The sequence below is a fragment of the Lepidothrix coronata genome, unplaced genomic scaffold (assembly GCF_001604755.1).
Source record: "Lepidothrix coronata isolate B3197 unplaced genomic scaffold, Lepidothrix_coronata-1.0 Scaffold129, whole genome shotgun sequence".
Classification (NCBI taxonomy): Eukaryota; Metazoa; Chordata; class Aves; order Passeriformes; family Pipridae; genus Lepidothrix; species Lepidothrix coronata.
In genome coordinates, this window is record NW_016690309.1 from 1,610,292 (window position 1) to 1,625,017 (window position 14,726).

At 43.8% G+C, this 14,726-nt stretch overlaps 1 protein-coding gene across 1 annotated transcript in view; it reads left to right on the plus strand.

The window, feature by feature from the left end:
• The window catches only part of KIAA1644 (KIAA1644 ortholog), a 236,596-nt gene extending 227,403 nt beyond the window's left edge, over positions 1-9,193 (plus strand). Inside the window, exon 7 of the mRNA XM_017826666.1 lies at positions 5,235-9,193. Coding sequence (XP_017682155.1) covers position 5,235 — 1 coding nt within the window. The 3' untranslated portion in view covers positions 5,236-9,193. The remainder of the gene's footprint in view (positions 1-5,234) is intronic.
• The last annotated feature ends 5,533 nt before the right edge of the window (positions 9,194-14,726 follow it).

Here is a 14,726-nt window from a genome sequence, read left to right on the forward strand (position 1 = left end):
ACCTCCAGGAAAATTTGGCAACAATCAGCCATATGAATTTCAGCCCCAGGTGACTCATCTGAGCACCCTGGTGGGGACGTGAGGGTTCTATAAATGTCTGCAGAATCAGGAAGTCCAGCTCACTTTCAGCTTTACTTGGAATTGGCCATTCACTCTTTGTCCTGATAGCCTTGCTTATGTTGAAGTACACAGCACATCCCAGCACTGCTCAAGGCACGTTGCAGACTTGTAAATACACCTTGTCTTTCCAGAAGGCACCAGCTGTTCTTATGCTCATTGTTGCAACTCATCTGCCTTTTGCCTGATGGTGTTAAATAAAGGTGACAGTTCCCAAGCCATGATAGCAAAAGGGCAGTTTATGTTACCCAAATGAGCAGCAGGCAGAGAAATCCTGCTGGGGAAGTCTTGAACTGACAGAAACTGCTTTTGAACTGACAGAAGCTGCTTTATCTCCTGAGCACTCTGGTGCTGCTCCCCATGGCTCACAGGAGCTGTAGTTCACAGTTCTCCATCTGTGCTTAATCCAGAGCACACAAGGACATTTCTAGTTGCCATCCACACCTGCACTAGGTAAGGAACAGGCTGCCACCCTAATACAGTGGGTACATGCACTCAAACAGGAACCCCTCCCAAATGTCCCCACAGAATATGATCAAGATTTACACCTGTGCTGTGCCCCCCTGGGCCTTATGGACCTGTTATGAAGTCCCATGGTGTTTTCTACCAGCTGATGGGGAGAAGCATCCCAGACATTTCTGACTGCTCAGCAAAGGGATTCTTTCAGTTGATCCCATTTATGTGTTTCCCCAATGACCAAGATCACACCTGCCAGGGGAAAAAGCTTCTTGTAACACATCCCAGATATTTCCATCACCTTTCCTCAGGTCTGCAGGTAAGGGGTTGCTTAACTCTGATGAAATCAGGCATGTGTTGCACATTTATTCTGTTTGAGCCTTAACATCACCTCGAGGTATTCGCTTTCAAACATACTTTGACATTTCTCTCCAGCCTTGCAGGATTGTCAGCTGCATTAGGAGTAACACTGGAGCTGAAATTTCAGTCTGTTTTTCAAGCTGAAAATTTCCAGGGCCTGGGTTTTGTTTAAACTCTTAAGCACCAGATGTCTGTGTTCCCTGAGCCAGCCATTATTTTAGAAGCATCAGCAATGGCTACCAGTGCCACTTTTCCACAGTGGCTGTGACAAAACTGGCCACTGTTCAGGGTCATCCTCTCATCTGACCTCATGTAGGTGCATTTCATAGCTAGACCAGAGGAGAATTTGTGCTTCACCAAAAGTGAGGTAACTGGGGATGAAAACAGAGGCAAATCCAAAGCTCCTTTATGGCAAAATTAAGAGTTGGACTCTAATCCTTGTGGGTCCCTTCCAACTCTCAAAATATTCTGTGATTCTGTGAAAATGGCAACACCCACTGCCACTGCTCAATGCTGAAGTGCTTCTTGTCAACCCCAAAAAACTAAACATTCAATCTCTTCAGTACTGAGCCAACCTGAGGTAAACTGTTGTTGAAGTTTCCCCTACATTGGAAAAACCCAAATCATTCCACTATTTTAATGTTCTCCCAAAATAAAAAAAAAAAAAGATGATGAGCTCCACCTAAAAAACCTGAGACTTTCCGTTTTCTCTCACACAGACAAGACAGCCAAATTGAGATTGCACCAGCACTGTTCATTCTGGCCTTTCAGAACTTTTAAGCATTAAGACTTGGTAACCCAAGCAACTTTTCAACATGCATTTTGGGTGTAGCATTAAATGCTATGTATAACCCAGCCATAGGAGTGTACAGATGCCAAGCTATGAAAATTATCTCCCTGCTCTTTGGCAGACTCCACAGGCAGAGGGATTAGATTATATTCTATTTCTTTCTGGTTTAAAATATATTCAGACAACTGAATGGCTTTTCATTTAGTGCTTGTCCTGCAATTAATTTCTCACATCCTTCCTTTCAGTCTTGGGAGGCTTTTACAGAGTCTGGTGCATTGTGCTGTGTCCTCCCTTGTCCTTCCATTTTTGGGGGAAGGAGGACATTCCTATTGCCTGTAACAATCAGTGTATTGACAATGACAATTGACAATCCACCAAGGGCTTCTTACTGCTGGAAGCTGTTTGTCAGCCTGGCATCCCAGCTTTTCCTAGGAACAAAGAGAGTGAAAGCTTTTCCCCCTCTGCCAGCATGGCCAGATCTGAAGGCATTGCAGCAGAACCTCAACAGGCACGGATCAGAACAGGTCTGCTCAGACCAGTGTAGTGCAGTTTTATGCCAGAGGAAGATCTGGACATTTGCAGGGACTGGTCCCTTTGCTGTGAACTGTGAGCCACAATTCCTGTAAGTGATGGGCCCAGGGTGTACCTAAGCTCTGAAGGGGCTGTGGTGATGGATGATGCTTTTATGTGAACATCAGCTTAGCAAGAGGCCTTGTGACGGTGAACATGGCAACTGTTTACCTCATTTGTCAGAAAATGGCAGAAAGCTCTGAAAAAAAACTTGGCTCCAGAGGCTCTGAATCATTCCTTCACTACTAATGGGTGTAATTTTTTTTCCAGTGGAACTAAGCCACCGTACAAAGCTACTGCTGTGAAAGAGGAGGCAATATTTTAGTTGGCTGCTTCCTTGTCAGGCAGTGGAAATCATAGAATTGCTTGGAAGGGACTTTAAAGGAAGGGACCTTAAAGATCATCTTGTTCCAACCCCCCTGCCATGGGCAGGGACACCTTCCATTATCCCAGGTTGCTCCAAGCCCTGTCCAACCTGGCCTTGGACACTTCCAGGGATGGGGCAGCCACAGCTTCTCTGGGCAACCTGTGCCAGGGTCCCACCACCCTCATGGTAAAGAATTTCTTCCCAATATCTAATCTAAAGGTACGATAACCTTTGCTAGTGAGTAGGAGCAACGTGAACCATCTGCAAAGCACAGGCTTCGGCTCGAAAGGCATTAAAATCCTGCAGAAGTGACCAGGAGTGACAAACACAGGGCTTCTGCTGCCAAGCACAGTGTGATGGGAGACTGGAATGTAATACTCTACGTGCACGTGGCAATCAGCATTTGTCTTCCTTAGGAGAATGCAGGTGTTTTTTGTGGAACCCCAGCCATCTGAAGCAGTGCCTCTCACCTTTCCTGGTCCAACCATCAATCAGTCACATGCCCTGGGGGAAGGGCACCTTTCAGCCCAGCCTCTGTTCTGTCAGGGTTTGGTTTTGGGGAGAAGCTGTTGGTTCAGCACCAGGCTCAGCCAGGAGCTTGGAAAACACGGGGTGGATGCTTCCCACCTGTGAGAGGCTCTCAGAGCAGAGTGGGGTCTGTGCTGCTGGCTCTGCTGTGCACATCCTCCCACGGCTTTCTGCACTGAGGAGAAGAACTGGCAGGAAATGGAAGCTACTCACAGGAGCGATATTTTAGCTTCTGTGCAGCACAGAAACATTCATAAACTTTTTTAATGGTCTTTGGATCCAGCAACTCCAGTAACTCTCGCTTTAGCTTGGTGACACTTCCGATTTTGCATTAACCTTGGAAGAAGGAGCAACTTTGGGACTCTAAAGTAGAGGAAAAGAGTTACTGGCTGATGGGTCTGACACATTTAAAACTGTCCTGCAGCACCCAAATGGCTGCTCTACCTGCTTCATCTCTAAACATTTATATTAAAATAAATAAATAAATAAATATATAAATAAATCTGCATCCTGTCAAACAGTCTAGTGAGTTAAATTATGCAGATTTTAGGTTGGTAGAGCCTTTCATCAGAGCTAAAGCACACGAGGGCAATCCACAGAAACAACTGAAGGTGCTCTGAAGAACGTAGGTGCCTCCCAGCCCTGACACATTCCAACGCTCTTCAGATTCTCTCTCCTCAGGTATTTTTAAAATCAGTTATAACTAAGTCTCCTGAGACTCTCTTCTAGGTACAAACAATTTAAACTTTAGGCTGCCTGCAGACTCACAAGAGGCAGGTCTGCATGTTGTGCTAGTGTGCATTTCTACCAATGTCGAAAAAGGACAGCGACAGAACAAAACAATGTACATTTTTTGTGTATTTCTGACATGAATAAGGCTGTCTAGGCTGTTTGATTGTTAGAAAGCAATCAGCTGTCCAGCCTTGAAATAGGTTTCATGTGATTGAGTTTTGGCTTAAATCCTCAGAGTTTAGTTGTGAGAAAACTGCATTTTTCTGCTCGGGGGTCCTCCCTGGCAGAGAGTACTGTGAGAAGTGCCTAAATCTGAATGAAGATAATACAGTTCTAAATCTGAATTAGGATAATACAGTTGTGCTATGGCCCAGGTGACTGCATACCTGACCTTGCACTGTTGAGCACATCTATTGCTGCAATTTTAATAAGAGTTTTGCTGAGGTGGAAGTTGGGACTCAAGTCTCTGATGGGTGAAACACTAAACGTGCTGATTCCCACAGATATTCTGCTGCCTGAACCACATGTTCCTTTGTATTTTATACATTAATGGAATGCAATATGTATAATGTAGCACATAAATTTAGGATTACCCATTATGCAAAGAACTCTGGTGGGAGAAGTTAATTAAGTGCTGTTGCTATTGGATACCCAACAGCTTGTATTTGTACCATTACCAGTTGCCTGCTGGAGCAAACAGATGCATTTCTTTAATTTATTACTATGATTAGTGATCTCAAAAGCTTTCCCCTAGTTGGGCTTTCAGCCAGTTCAGCCTCATATATGGCTGGATCCCAGAGCCAGTTACACACACTCTGCACAAGGGGAAGGTGGGGCAGATTTAAAGCATTTGTTATGTGCAGGAGGCACTGCAAGCAAAAAGAACTTATGAATACTTGCAACACTTCTGTGAGGAAAGCACATAAATATATTATTTATCCACATATGTATGTGGAATAGAAGCACATTTTCTCATCATATGAAAGGAACAGGGGCCAGAGTTCAGATATGCACCCAGACCTCAGAACAATGTTTAGTTCAGCTTGATACAAACAGGGAGAAACAAGCTTAGCCTCCCTGACTATACAGAATAAAAAGAGGACAATGCAACTATCCACAGCACAAAATTCACTCTGCACCAAACAGAACTAATGAGGGAAGGTACAGGCTTCTTAACACCTTCTTCATGCTTTTCCTTCCTCTTTCTTGCCTCCCCAAATCAAATCCATGACTGAGAATTCTCAAAGTTTTCCTTTACAAGGAAACACTTTGATGTTGTGTGCTCATGAAACATTTGTGGTTTATGTCTTCCAGAAAATCATATTGATGTGCCTCAAGATGGGAGAGGTAGGACCAGACTTCAAGGAGCAGCTTTCAAGAAAAATCAGCTGAATTACAAGAGGAGGGAAAAATTAGGGATAAGCAGGAGAGAGAAAGACTACAAGAGGAAGATGGAGCAAGTCACCTGAAGACAAACATCATTCAGACAATTTCTGTAAGGAAATGATATGGAAAGAGTCTCCAGGAGAGAGTAGTCTGTAAGCAATATTTTAGTTCTAGACCAACAATATTATCTCTGAAAGAAAGCACCATATTTGAGAAAACGCTGAATAGGAAGAAAATTAAGTTGCTCTGGCAAATCCACACAAAGGTGGAAAAAGATCACAAGACAAACCTGTGGTAGATAACTTTTCTTTGCCTCCCCATCCATCTCTTGCCATTTGAGCCTAATCTAAGTGTCAGAATACTGAATGTGAGTTTTTCCAAAGTTCTCTGGTGAGCATTTTGTCACAATGGGGTAGATGCTGGCAATCCTCATCACTGTTAACCATATCTACCATATGCATTGCAAGGTAAGCAAAGCCCTTTCAGTGAGTCCAACTGCAGGGTAGCAGTTGCTTCAACCTTAATGCACATTTTAAGATCATTGGCAGTTATTCTGCTAAGACATCAAGCAGCTGAGCACATCTCAAGTTCAGGTTCACACACCCTCTTCAAGAGGGGGGAGCTTTATTAGGAAGCAGCACAGGCACCCAATTCCACCCTCACACTCCTTGAAGATGAAAAAGAAACAAAACAACAACAAAAAAATTGGCCAGCTGTGTATTTCAAAAGCAATAATACCATTTTCTCTTTGCTTTACAAGACAGTAGTCCAACTCCTTCAGTCACTGACTGGCTTCAGAGTTTACACCTCACAAATCTAAGAATTCATTTGTGAGCCAGAAGGACAGTGATGCTACCACAGAAGTACTTGGTCACCAGGCTGCAATAGGGTGACTTAACTTTCCACAGGACAGACTTATTTTAAAATCCCTCAGTATCAATTACGTGGGCAAACCCTGTGAAGTCCAATTATTTAAGCTGTATATGTGGAGAACCTGGCAATGGCAACCAAACAGAGGAGTTCATCTGGAAATCATAACACAAAGCCCTGATGACGCCAAATTAATCCTTCAGGCCTAATATTTTGCCCTGTAAATCTGAATAACTTTAAAATGACCATACATTCTGCTGTACAGCCAACACAAGGGACACGTGGTCAATGCATAATCATCAAGTTTTCCTTTTGGACCTCTTTGGCTGAGTGAATTTTATTCTCCTGTTGAACTTAAAAAGGGACACTATTCTGAGTGATCTGAACTAATTCATGGCTACTGGAGTGCAGGATGGTACAGGACTAAAACCAGACAGGAATAAGTTGTGTTGGAGGACCCAACAAGGCTGGAGATCACCAGAGTGCCCAGCCTTCAAAATCTGAGCAGGATACCAGCACGCACAAGCCCCTTTTCTTAACAAACCAAGTACTAAACTTGCCTGGTGTCACTGAGCAAGGACAGGCCACAGCTAAGAGAAAGAATTCAAATGCCACAGGTGGGAGTGCCACCCTGGGGGCATCAGAGTCCATCCTGTCCTAGCTGAGCTTGATGCCTGGCCCATTCTCACTCATCACAGAAGCTCCTGAGTGAACAACTCAGCTTGTAGAGCCCCAGAGGAGCTGCCCCAGTGCAGCTGGGCTGTTTGGCACTGTGGGTGACACAGCGCTTCAAATAAAACAGGGCCAGTATTTTTTTAGACCTTGATTCGCACTAAACCGCAGAGATTCTTCTAGTTTTTCAAAAAGAATATGTCAATCAGGGCACTGCAAACCCTTCCAAAAAGAATATGTCATCAGGGCACTGCAGAACCATCCAAAGCACTTCATCTGGGAGCAAAAAGGACCCTCAGCAAAGACATGCTGTAAGTACCTTGCAGATCCTGGCAGACAGTCCAAAATGCTCTCTCCTTGAGGATGGGGGATTCTGCAGGGCAAGGGTCTGTGCTCCCGGGGGTGGGAGAGCTGATCCTATGGGATGGAAGGTGGTGCTCTTAGTGCCCACTCACAAGGAAAGCAAAGGAAACCACGGAGCTGGAGGCAATGCTATCCATGGCTCTGCCAACATCACACCTTCTCCACACTCCCTCATTGTCTTCAAGGACTGTAATCCCTGCAGACACCCAAAAAAATACATATCTACACCCAAAAAAGTGCATATCTAGAGTAATCAGTCTCACCTAGGCACCGTGCAGTAACTCTTGGCTTTTTTTCCCCTTTTGCCAGCACCTACTACCATTGGGAGGTGAAGACTGCCACACAGAGAGCTTTGTAAAAAGCTTATGTTCATGGAGGACTTTGTATTAGATACTGGTTTGTGTGACTTACTGTATTTTGTAAGGGTTTTTTTCCCTCTGGGAATTGTGCGTTATAACTGAGCAGTTTTATGCTTTCCTTCTAGTACACGTATACCTTGTAATGGATGTGCTTTTTTGTTTGTTTGTTTTCTTTTATGCTCTATACAGAGCCAGTTAATAGAAGGTAGATACTCTCTCTGGCTGAAATTCTCATTTTGCCTCCCAGTTAATTTATGGATAAATCCCTGTTGTAGCTGGTGAACTGCAGTTCACCAAGTGTGTTGTTAGAATCACCTGATAGTCTCTCTATTTTAGCAGAATACAAGATCCTGAGTAAGACTAATGCTAGCTGGGCCTTAAACTCCAGGGAAATAGTGCACTTCATGTGATTCCCTACCTGCCCTTCTCCCTCAGTGTTTGGGGCACTGTAGAAGAGCACTGGCTACACAAACAGTCCCCTCAACACCTCAGCCATCTCTGTAGCTGGGCTCTGATATCCCCCTGCTTTTACCTGATCAAAATCATGGTGAACCAGATAAACTGCAATGAACTTTTCACTTTTTTCCTGCAGAGACCGGTTCAAACACAACCTTTCTCTGTAAGAAAGAATCTGGACTAAAATAGATATATTTTCCTCCGTGTCCATCCTGATCTGGTTGGAAAAATAAGGGATCTAAAATTAACATTTACAGCCTATGTTACAAGGGCAGCTGTCTGTCTCAGTGGCTATTAATGACCCTCATGCTCCAGAAACCTCCTTCCTTGTCCAACTCATTTTCTCTCTTCAGTTTTACTGAGAACTCAGTGTCCAACTTCTTAATAATTGCTGTGTATAACGTAGGACATAAAAAGATAAGTTATAAAGCTTGTGCAGGACTTGGTGTTGTAATTAACCATCTTTTGTGCCTGGTTATCAATTTTACAAAAACAGAGTGAAAATAATCCGGCCTCTCAATGTCTACTTCAGCATATTGTAGCAGCTCTTTTAGATAACTGTTTTTTATAGTTTTACTGTAATTTCTGTATGAGGACTGTCCACTTGAAGAAGCAACAGGTCAAAATGATTTTTTAGAGTCAGTTCCATTTCACCACCAGTGATGGTGTATGAAAGGTATAAAGCAGCAAAAACAAAACCTCGGCCACTCACCAGGAAGAAACACCTTTTCTCAGCCTCAAACAATTCTCTTCTGCAAGACAGGCATTTCTTCTAGTCCTCCTTTTACAAAAGTAGTAAATCACTAAGAATATATACAGTACAATAGTCTATTTTAATAGTCAGCAGACAAATTTTAGGCTAATTAAGCTAACTAGAAATTCTAGGGTTGCAGTGATTTCTCTTTATCAATACCTTGACAATAATACTGTTTACATAACACTTGATGTTTGAAATCAATACGTGCCAGTGTCCAGTGATTTGCTAATCTAGTTTTGGATCTAATCCTGTCCTATTTTTTGCAGCATTCTCTGACTTCATATTATGAATCATGTTGTCTTTCTAAAGTGATTGCCAAGTAAACCAAAAATGTGTTTTACACTGCTATTGCACTGCTCTTGTCTTTATATACAGTAGTTTTTATAAAGATGTCCTTAGGTTTTAATAAATGAGTGTAATGTAAACTAATCTCTGTAATAAAACTTGCTTTAGTGTTTCAAAGGCTGTCTGGAATAGCTGTAGAGATTTGAGCTTCCCTGTATTTCAATAGCTCCAAAATCTATGGCTTCCTTTCCATGTGCAGGGAGATCCCCAGACACCAGCACTCCATAGTGTATTTAATACACAGAATGATGCTTGGATGGGAGACAGGGGGAAGGGGCCCCAAAAAACAAACAAAACATCACAAAAACATGGCTGAGGCCACTGCATAAATAAATACACAGTCCCTTTAAGTCTGCATCACGTTTCCAGAAGTTTCCACCACCAGATATTTAAGAGGGAAATGTGAGATACTGAACAGAGGCTGCCAAGGAATAAACAAAATCTTCCCACGACTCGAGGCAAGCTGAGAAGAAACTGCAGCTGAGCAGAAAGAAAGCAACATTTTGACTTGCACACACCAAGAAATCCATCCCCACGTGGCTGTTATGGTGGGTCCATCTCCCCCCCGAGGCAAACACAATTTAACTTGCTCTGTACAAAAAGGCAGGACCAGCAACCCACAAAAAAAAAAAAAATCTTTTTTTCCTGCCAGGCTGGAGGATTTGGACAGATTTTCCAGAAGGATTTAGGTTTCCTAAACACACTGAGCTCTCTGGAGGCCCTTTGTCACCTGTTGTTTACAGGAATCATTCCAGATGTTCCCACAACACCGAGGACTGAAATTTCAGCTCTCACATCGGTAAAAAGGAACAGTTTTGACCCAACTGGATAAAACACACACACGAACCCAGATAAAATAACCAGCAAACAGCTGCTGCTTTCTGCTGGCAGCTTTGCTGATACTTCAGGCTGTGCCTCCCTCCACCCACTCCTCAGGGAATGTCAGTAATGCCCTTGGGGTGCCCAGGTCCTAACACAGAGCACAGGAGGAATGAGATTCCAGAGGGGATTCTCACCTCTTGGAACCGGTTCCTTCCCTCAACAGAAACAGTTCTTTCTCTTCCCTGTCCTGCTGCTTCCCAAGCATGTTTTCCTCAGCTTCTCCTGTCCAGCACTGGTCCTCCCTGGCTCATCCCAAAACCTTGGTGTGCAACTGAAATCCTGGCATTTTACAAAATTTTTTCACGTTAGAAATCATTCTTTCAGTAACAGATCACTGACCTCAGACTGTGCTGTAGAAGTATACCCAAACCAGTCAAAACCACAGAAATTTTAAAGGCAGATTTTAACGATGAGAAATCCTTTGCAATGTCATTTATTTCGTGTACCACAGTTCTCTCCTGCAGCTTCTGTAACAAGGTGTGTCAGCTCAGAAGTGGAAAAGGATCATTTTCATTACAGCAACACTTCAGTAATTCTTTGGGGTTTAGCAACAGTAAGAGACCATAATTGCATCCCACTGTGCTAAGACTTATGGAGACATATTGCAGAAAGAAAGAGGACAAAAAGCAGCTCTAAAAACACATAAATATGTAAAATTACAAATAATTGCAACCCACTCCCCTCCTCAAACTGCACTTGCAGTTGTGACAACAGCTAAATGTGCAAGACAAATGAGAAGGGAAATGGTAAATGGGCATATTGGGTGTGTTGCAGCTCCCTTACCAAGTTTCAACAATTTCTACAGTGTGCTTCTAGTAATTGAGTAAGAATTATATTGAACACATTATGCTCAGCAGGAACAGCTTTCATATACCAAGGAGCAAATTAAATACCTCTGGAATTGCCATAGAAGACGTTAAAATGCTGATAGTGACTTACAGACTGTCATTACCAAGCCATTATCACCAAACTAAAACAAGCAGGAGCATCACAGCCAGTTCCTTTAAATTGTTTATTCTGACTAGAAAGCAGAGACTGCCCTGATCTGCTGTTGTTCACATGTACAGAAGGACAAAGCAGGAAAAGATACCCAAGTTTTGATATTTATTTCCAAGAAATGTGGCTCTCACCCAAGTTATTCTCAACCTTTAATTCAATTTGTGCAGAAAACGGAAAAACATCGTGGGGCAAAAACACACAAATACATCAGGTATGTGTGGGCATTCGAGTGTAAAGCATGTAATGGTTTGAATTTCCCAGTCAGAACTTTAACTGTCTTCCCTGAACAGCTGAACTGTGCAGAGCCTCGAGCTCCCCTCAAATTGGAATTCGCCATTTCATCCTTAAGTGTAATTCCATCACTGGTGTTTATTTGGAAGGATAATGAGGAATCAGTAGGATGTTATAAAGAACTGAAAAGTCATCTGAAGAGAGGGAAACTCGCTGTGCTGTCCCACTGGAATGAGCTTTTTGCCTCACTGTTGAGTCTTTCACAACCAACAAAAAAAACCCCTCAGCATTAAAGGCAGAGCAGGCTTGAAATGAAGAGGCTGAGGGGAAGTTTTTGGTAAGAGATGTTGGGAGTCGCAGGCCACTCTCTGGGCCAGGAGGAGGGACAGACATGAGGACCTGAACACAAATAGCTGCTGCTTCGTTGTGGCACTGACAGCTGACAATTGGATTTAAATTCCTGGCTCTGACAACACACAAACAAAAAAAGCTTGATCTAGGTAACATTTCAGAATACTCTCCCCGTGGCCACCTACTCTCCAGGTTTAATTTAAGCCATTTTCATTAATTAGAGTTTTTTAATTAATTTTTGTATTAACTGCCTTATAGTAACTGCTGTAAAATGCCTTTTTTTTAAGTAGGGCTATTGAAAACAATCCAAACCTTAGAAGCATCTAAAAAAAGCTGTGTTCCACTTGAGTTTTTTGCTCCCCCACTCTCTTCTCCAGCATTTGCTGTCCCAGGAATCGAGCACATCATTGTTTGATGCTATTAATGTGCAATATCAAACTCTTCACTGCAAAGCCACCTTTCTGGAGCGTGCCTGGATTTTGGTAGAAGAATTTACGCTGCTGGGGCAGGTGGGAGCACAGTAGGAAGTGCCACCCCTGGTGACAAAGTGATAGCTGGGCTTTGCTGTATAAACTCCCATTATGGTTTCAACCACACCTTCTATTTCCCTGAATGAATGTGCTCTAAGCAGCCACCAGAGAAAGGGAATTTAGTGAGGAGACACAGCATCCCTGTGCTGTCTCTGCTATTGTTATGCAGATAGAGGAGCTCAGACATTTCACAGCCTTTCCCTTTTCTCTTCACTAACTGCAAGGGTGTTTGTTACAGGAATCATCTCTAGCTGATAAAAAAAAAGTCAAAAGCCCCAAACTCGAGAGAAAGAAATCCCACAATACTGTGAGTCTCACAGATTTTGTGTTTTGTTATACTACCCACAGAAATAAAAAGCACTGCTTAAGCCACAATCACATTTTTATGGGGTTCCTGGGCTGCAGGTGATGGCTTTGGCTGGGGACCTGCTCCTTTTTCTCAGGTCTTTCAGCCTCAAAACAACAGAAGGGAAACCACAGACATTCAGAAGTGCCCAAAACTGATTCAGGATGGAAATAAAAAAGGAATACTTGGGCTACTTGAACACTGCATTTCCTCTTTCAGTTCCTCCTCCCATTTCCCAGAGTTCAGACAAATGAAAGCAGGCCATGCTAATACACAGAAGAACCACCAGTATTAAGAAATCTCCTTTCTCCCCAGCTATGACACATAAATATGCACTAAACCTTCCAGCAACCTTCTGGAGAGCCACACATTCCTTGTTGGTGGTAGGAATGAACAAATTGGGCAAATCCAGTTTTCTGTTTCACTTCTCCTCCCCAGCAGTTAAACAGAGGATATTCTGGCTGGACCGTGGTCTTTACTCGCCATCTCTCCCCAGCTGGTGCAAAATTCCCATTCCCTGCTGCAGCCCCTCCTCTGTGCCCACCAGAGGCACAGACCTCCCAAACACAATGAATGCCAACACAGGAGCCACGCTGGAGGTCCAGTGTGCTCTGGAACCAAACCTTATTCCCAAAAGAGACTGTGTAAAACACTTGCAGCCTGATGCTTTGGGCAGATTTCCACACTGCCACTGCCCAGGGTTTGACTCTCATGCTGTCCTCTCCTCCAGGGCCCAACTCCTGAACCTTTGCCAGGTGTCCCCAGGTGAGGTTTTCCAGCCCCCCCACTCCATCACCAGTTTCCCCTCTGTTTTTCCTGGAGCCAGAAACATCTGCATGCCCTGAGGGAGGGAAGTGGTTGGTAAAACACCAAGTGCCTGCTTTGTGCCTGCTGTTTAAACCCACACTGCTGTCCTGGTGCTGCCCAGTTTGTACCACAGGGCTGGGCTTTGGCTTTGCTGCTGCCCAGGCTCTGCCGAGAGGAATTGAGGAGACAAACCTCGGGGAGCTGGCAGCTGGCAAATACACCTTGGAGCAGAGCAGGGTAAAAATAGCAGAGTCTGAAGGAAGGCCAAACTGAGAGCCTGCTCACTGTGAGCTGGGACCCCTCTAAGCCAGAGGGAAGCCGAGCCCCTCTCGCCAGCCCAGCTGTTTGCAATGCCCCAGCAGCAGCTGCACAGCCCAGCCAGGAGCCTTTCCCACTCAAAGTCAAATGTCCAGAGGCTGCCTCGGATCAAAAGTAGCCCCCACTCACCCAGTTCATGTGAGCACACATCAAGGATGTGTCTGGAAGCCTGGCCCAGACCCAGAAAGCCTCAGCCTGCTTGGCTGATGGACTTTGGCTCATCTTTGCTGTGCCATCTCGGCCGTCCCCTTCAATCCTAAGTCATGTCATTAATTCCTCCAGAACTGCCATAAGAAAATGAGTGCTACTCACTGAAAGACACATAGAACTCAGGGGAAAATATAAAATTGGATGGCATGGGAGGGCCCCCTGCAAAAACATGAGGTTTTTACCAAAGCAGCTGCAGGATTATTTTTTTTCTTTACTGTTTCAGGCAAGTAGCTGTGTTTCTCATGCAGAAAACTTACCCTGCTGCACCTGAAGCCATTTAGCTGAACTAGAGATGGATTTCTATGTGCTTCCAGCTCCAAGGTACAGATCCCAGAGGCTGGGTGGACTACATTTGGCAGCAACCAGGTTTAGCAGGTCGGCATTGCCCCTGGAGTTTGAAGGGCATTTGCAGAAGACAGGATAAAGCAAAAGTTGGGCTGTTTCTTGCCACAGACTGTGTCAGAGGGAGGACACCAAGAAAGTTGCCCACACTGCAGAATACTGCACAGTTCCTCCCAGCAGGGTGTAAATATGGATCTAAATATGAGGGGTTTCTTCTAATGCCTTCATTTAATCTCTGGGTCAAGGCATGTGCAAAAACCCAGCAAATTCAAGGCCTCAGTCAGAGCTTTCTGAGAACTGCTGTGGGCTGATGTATTCCCAGTGTCTGGGGCTTTACTCCTCCCTTGTTGGAAAAAAAAAGAACTCAGTAACAGGCTGATAATTAATTCTACAACAATACTCAATAAGGGAAAGCTTGGTTTTAATAAACAGAACTCCTGATTTAACACAAACATATTCAGTTAGAAGGACATCTCAAAAATATTTATATTAGAAGCAAGAACAAAGCAATAACAACCACACTCTACAGGAAGTATTGCTTGCTTTCTGGTGATTAATAAACCCCAGGAAAGAATAAAATAG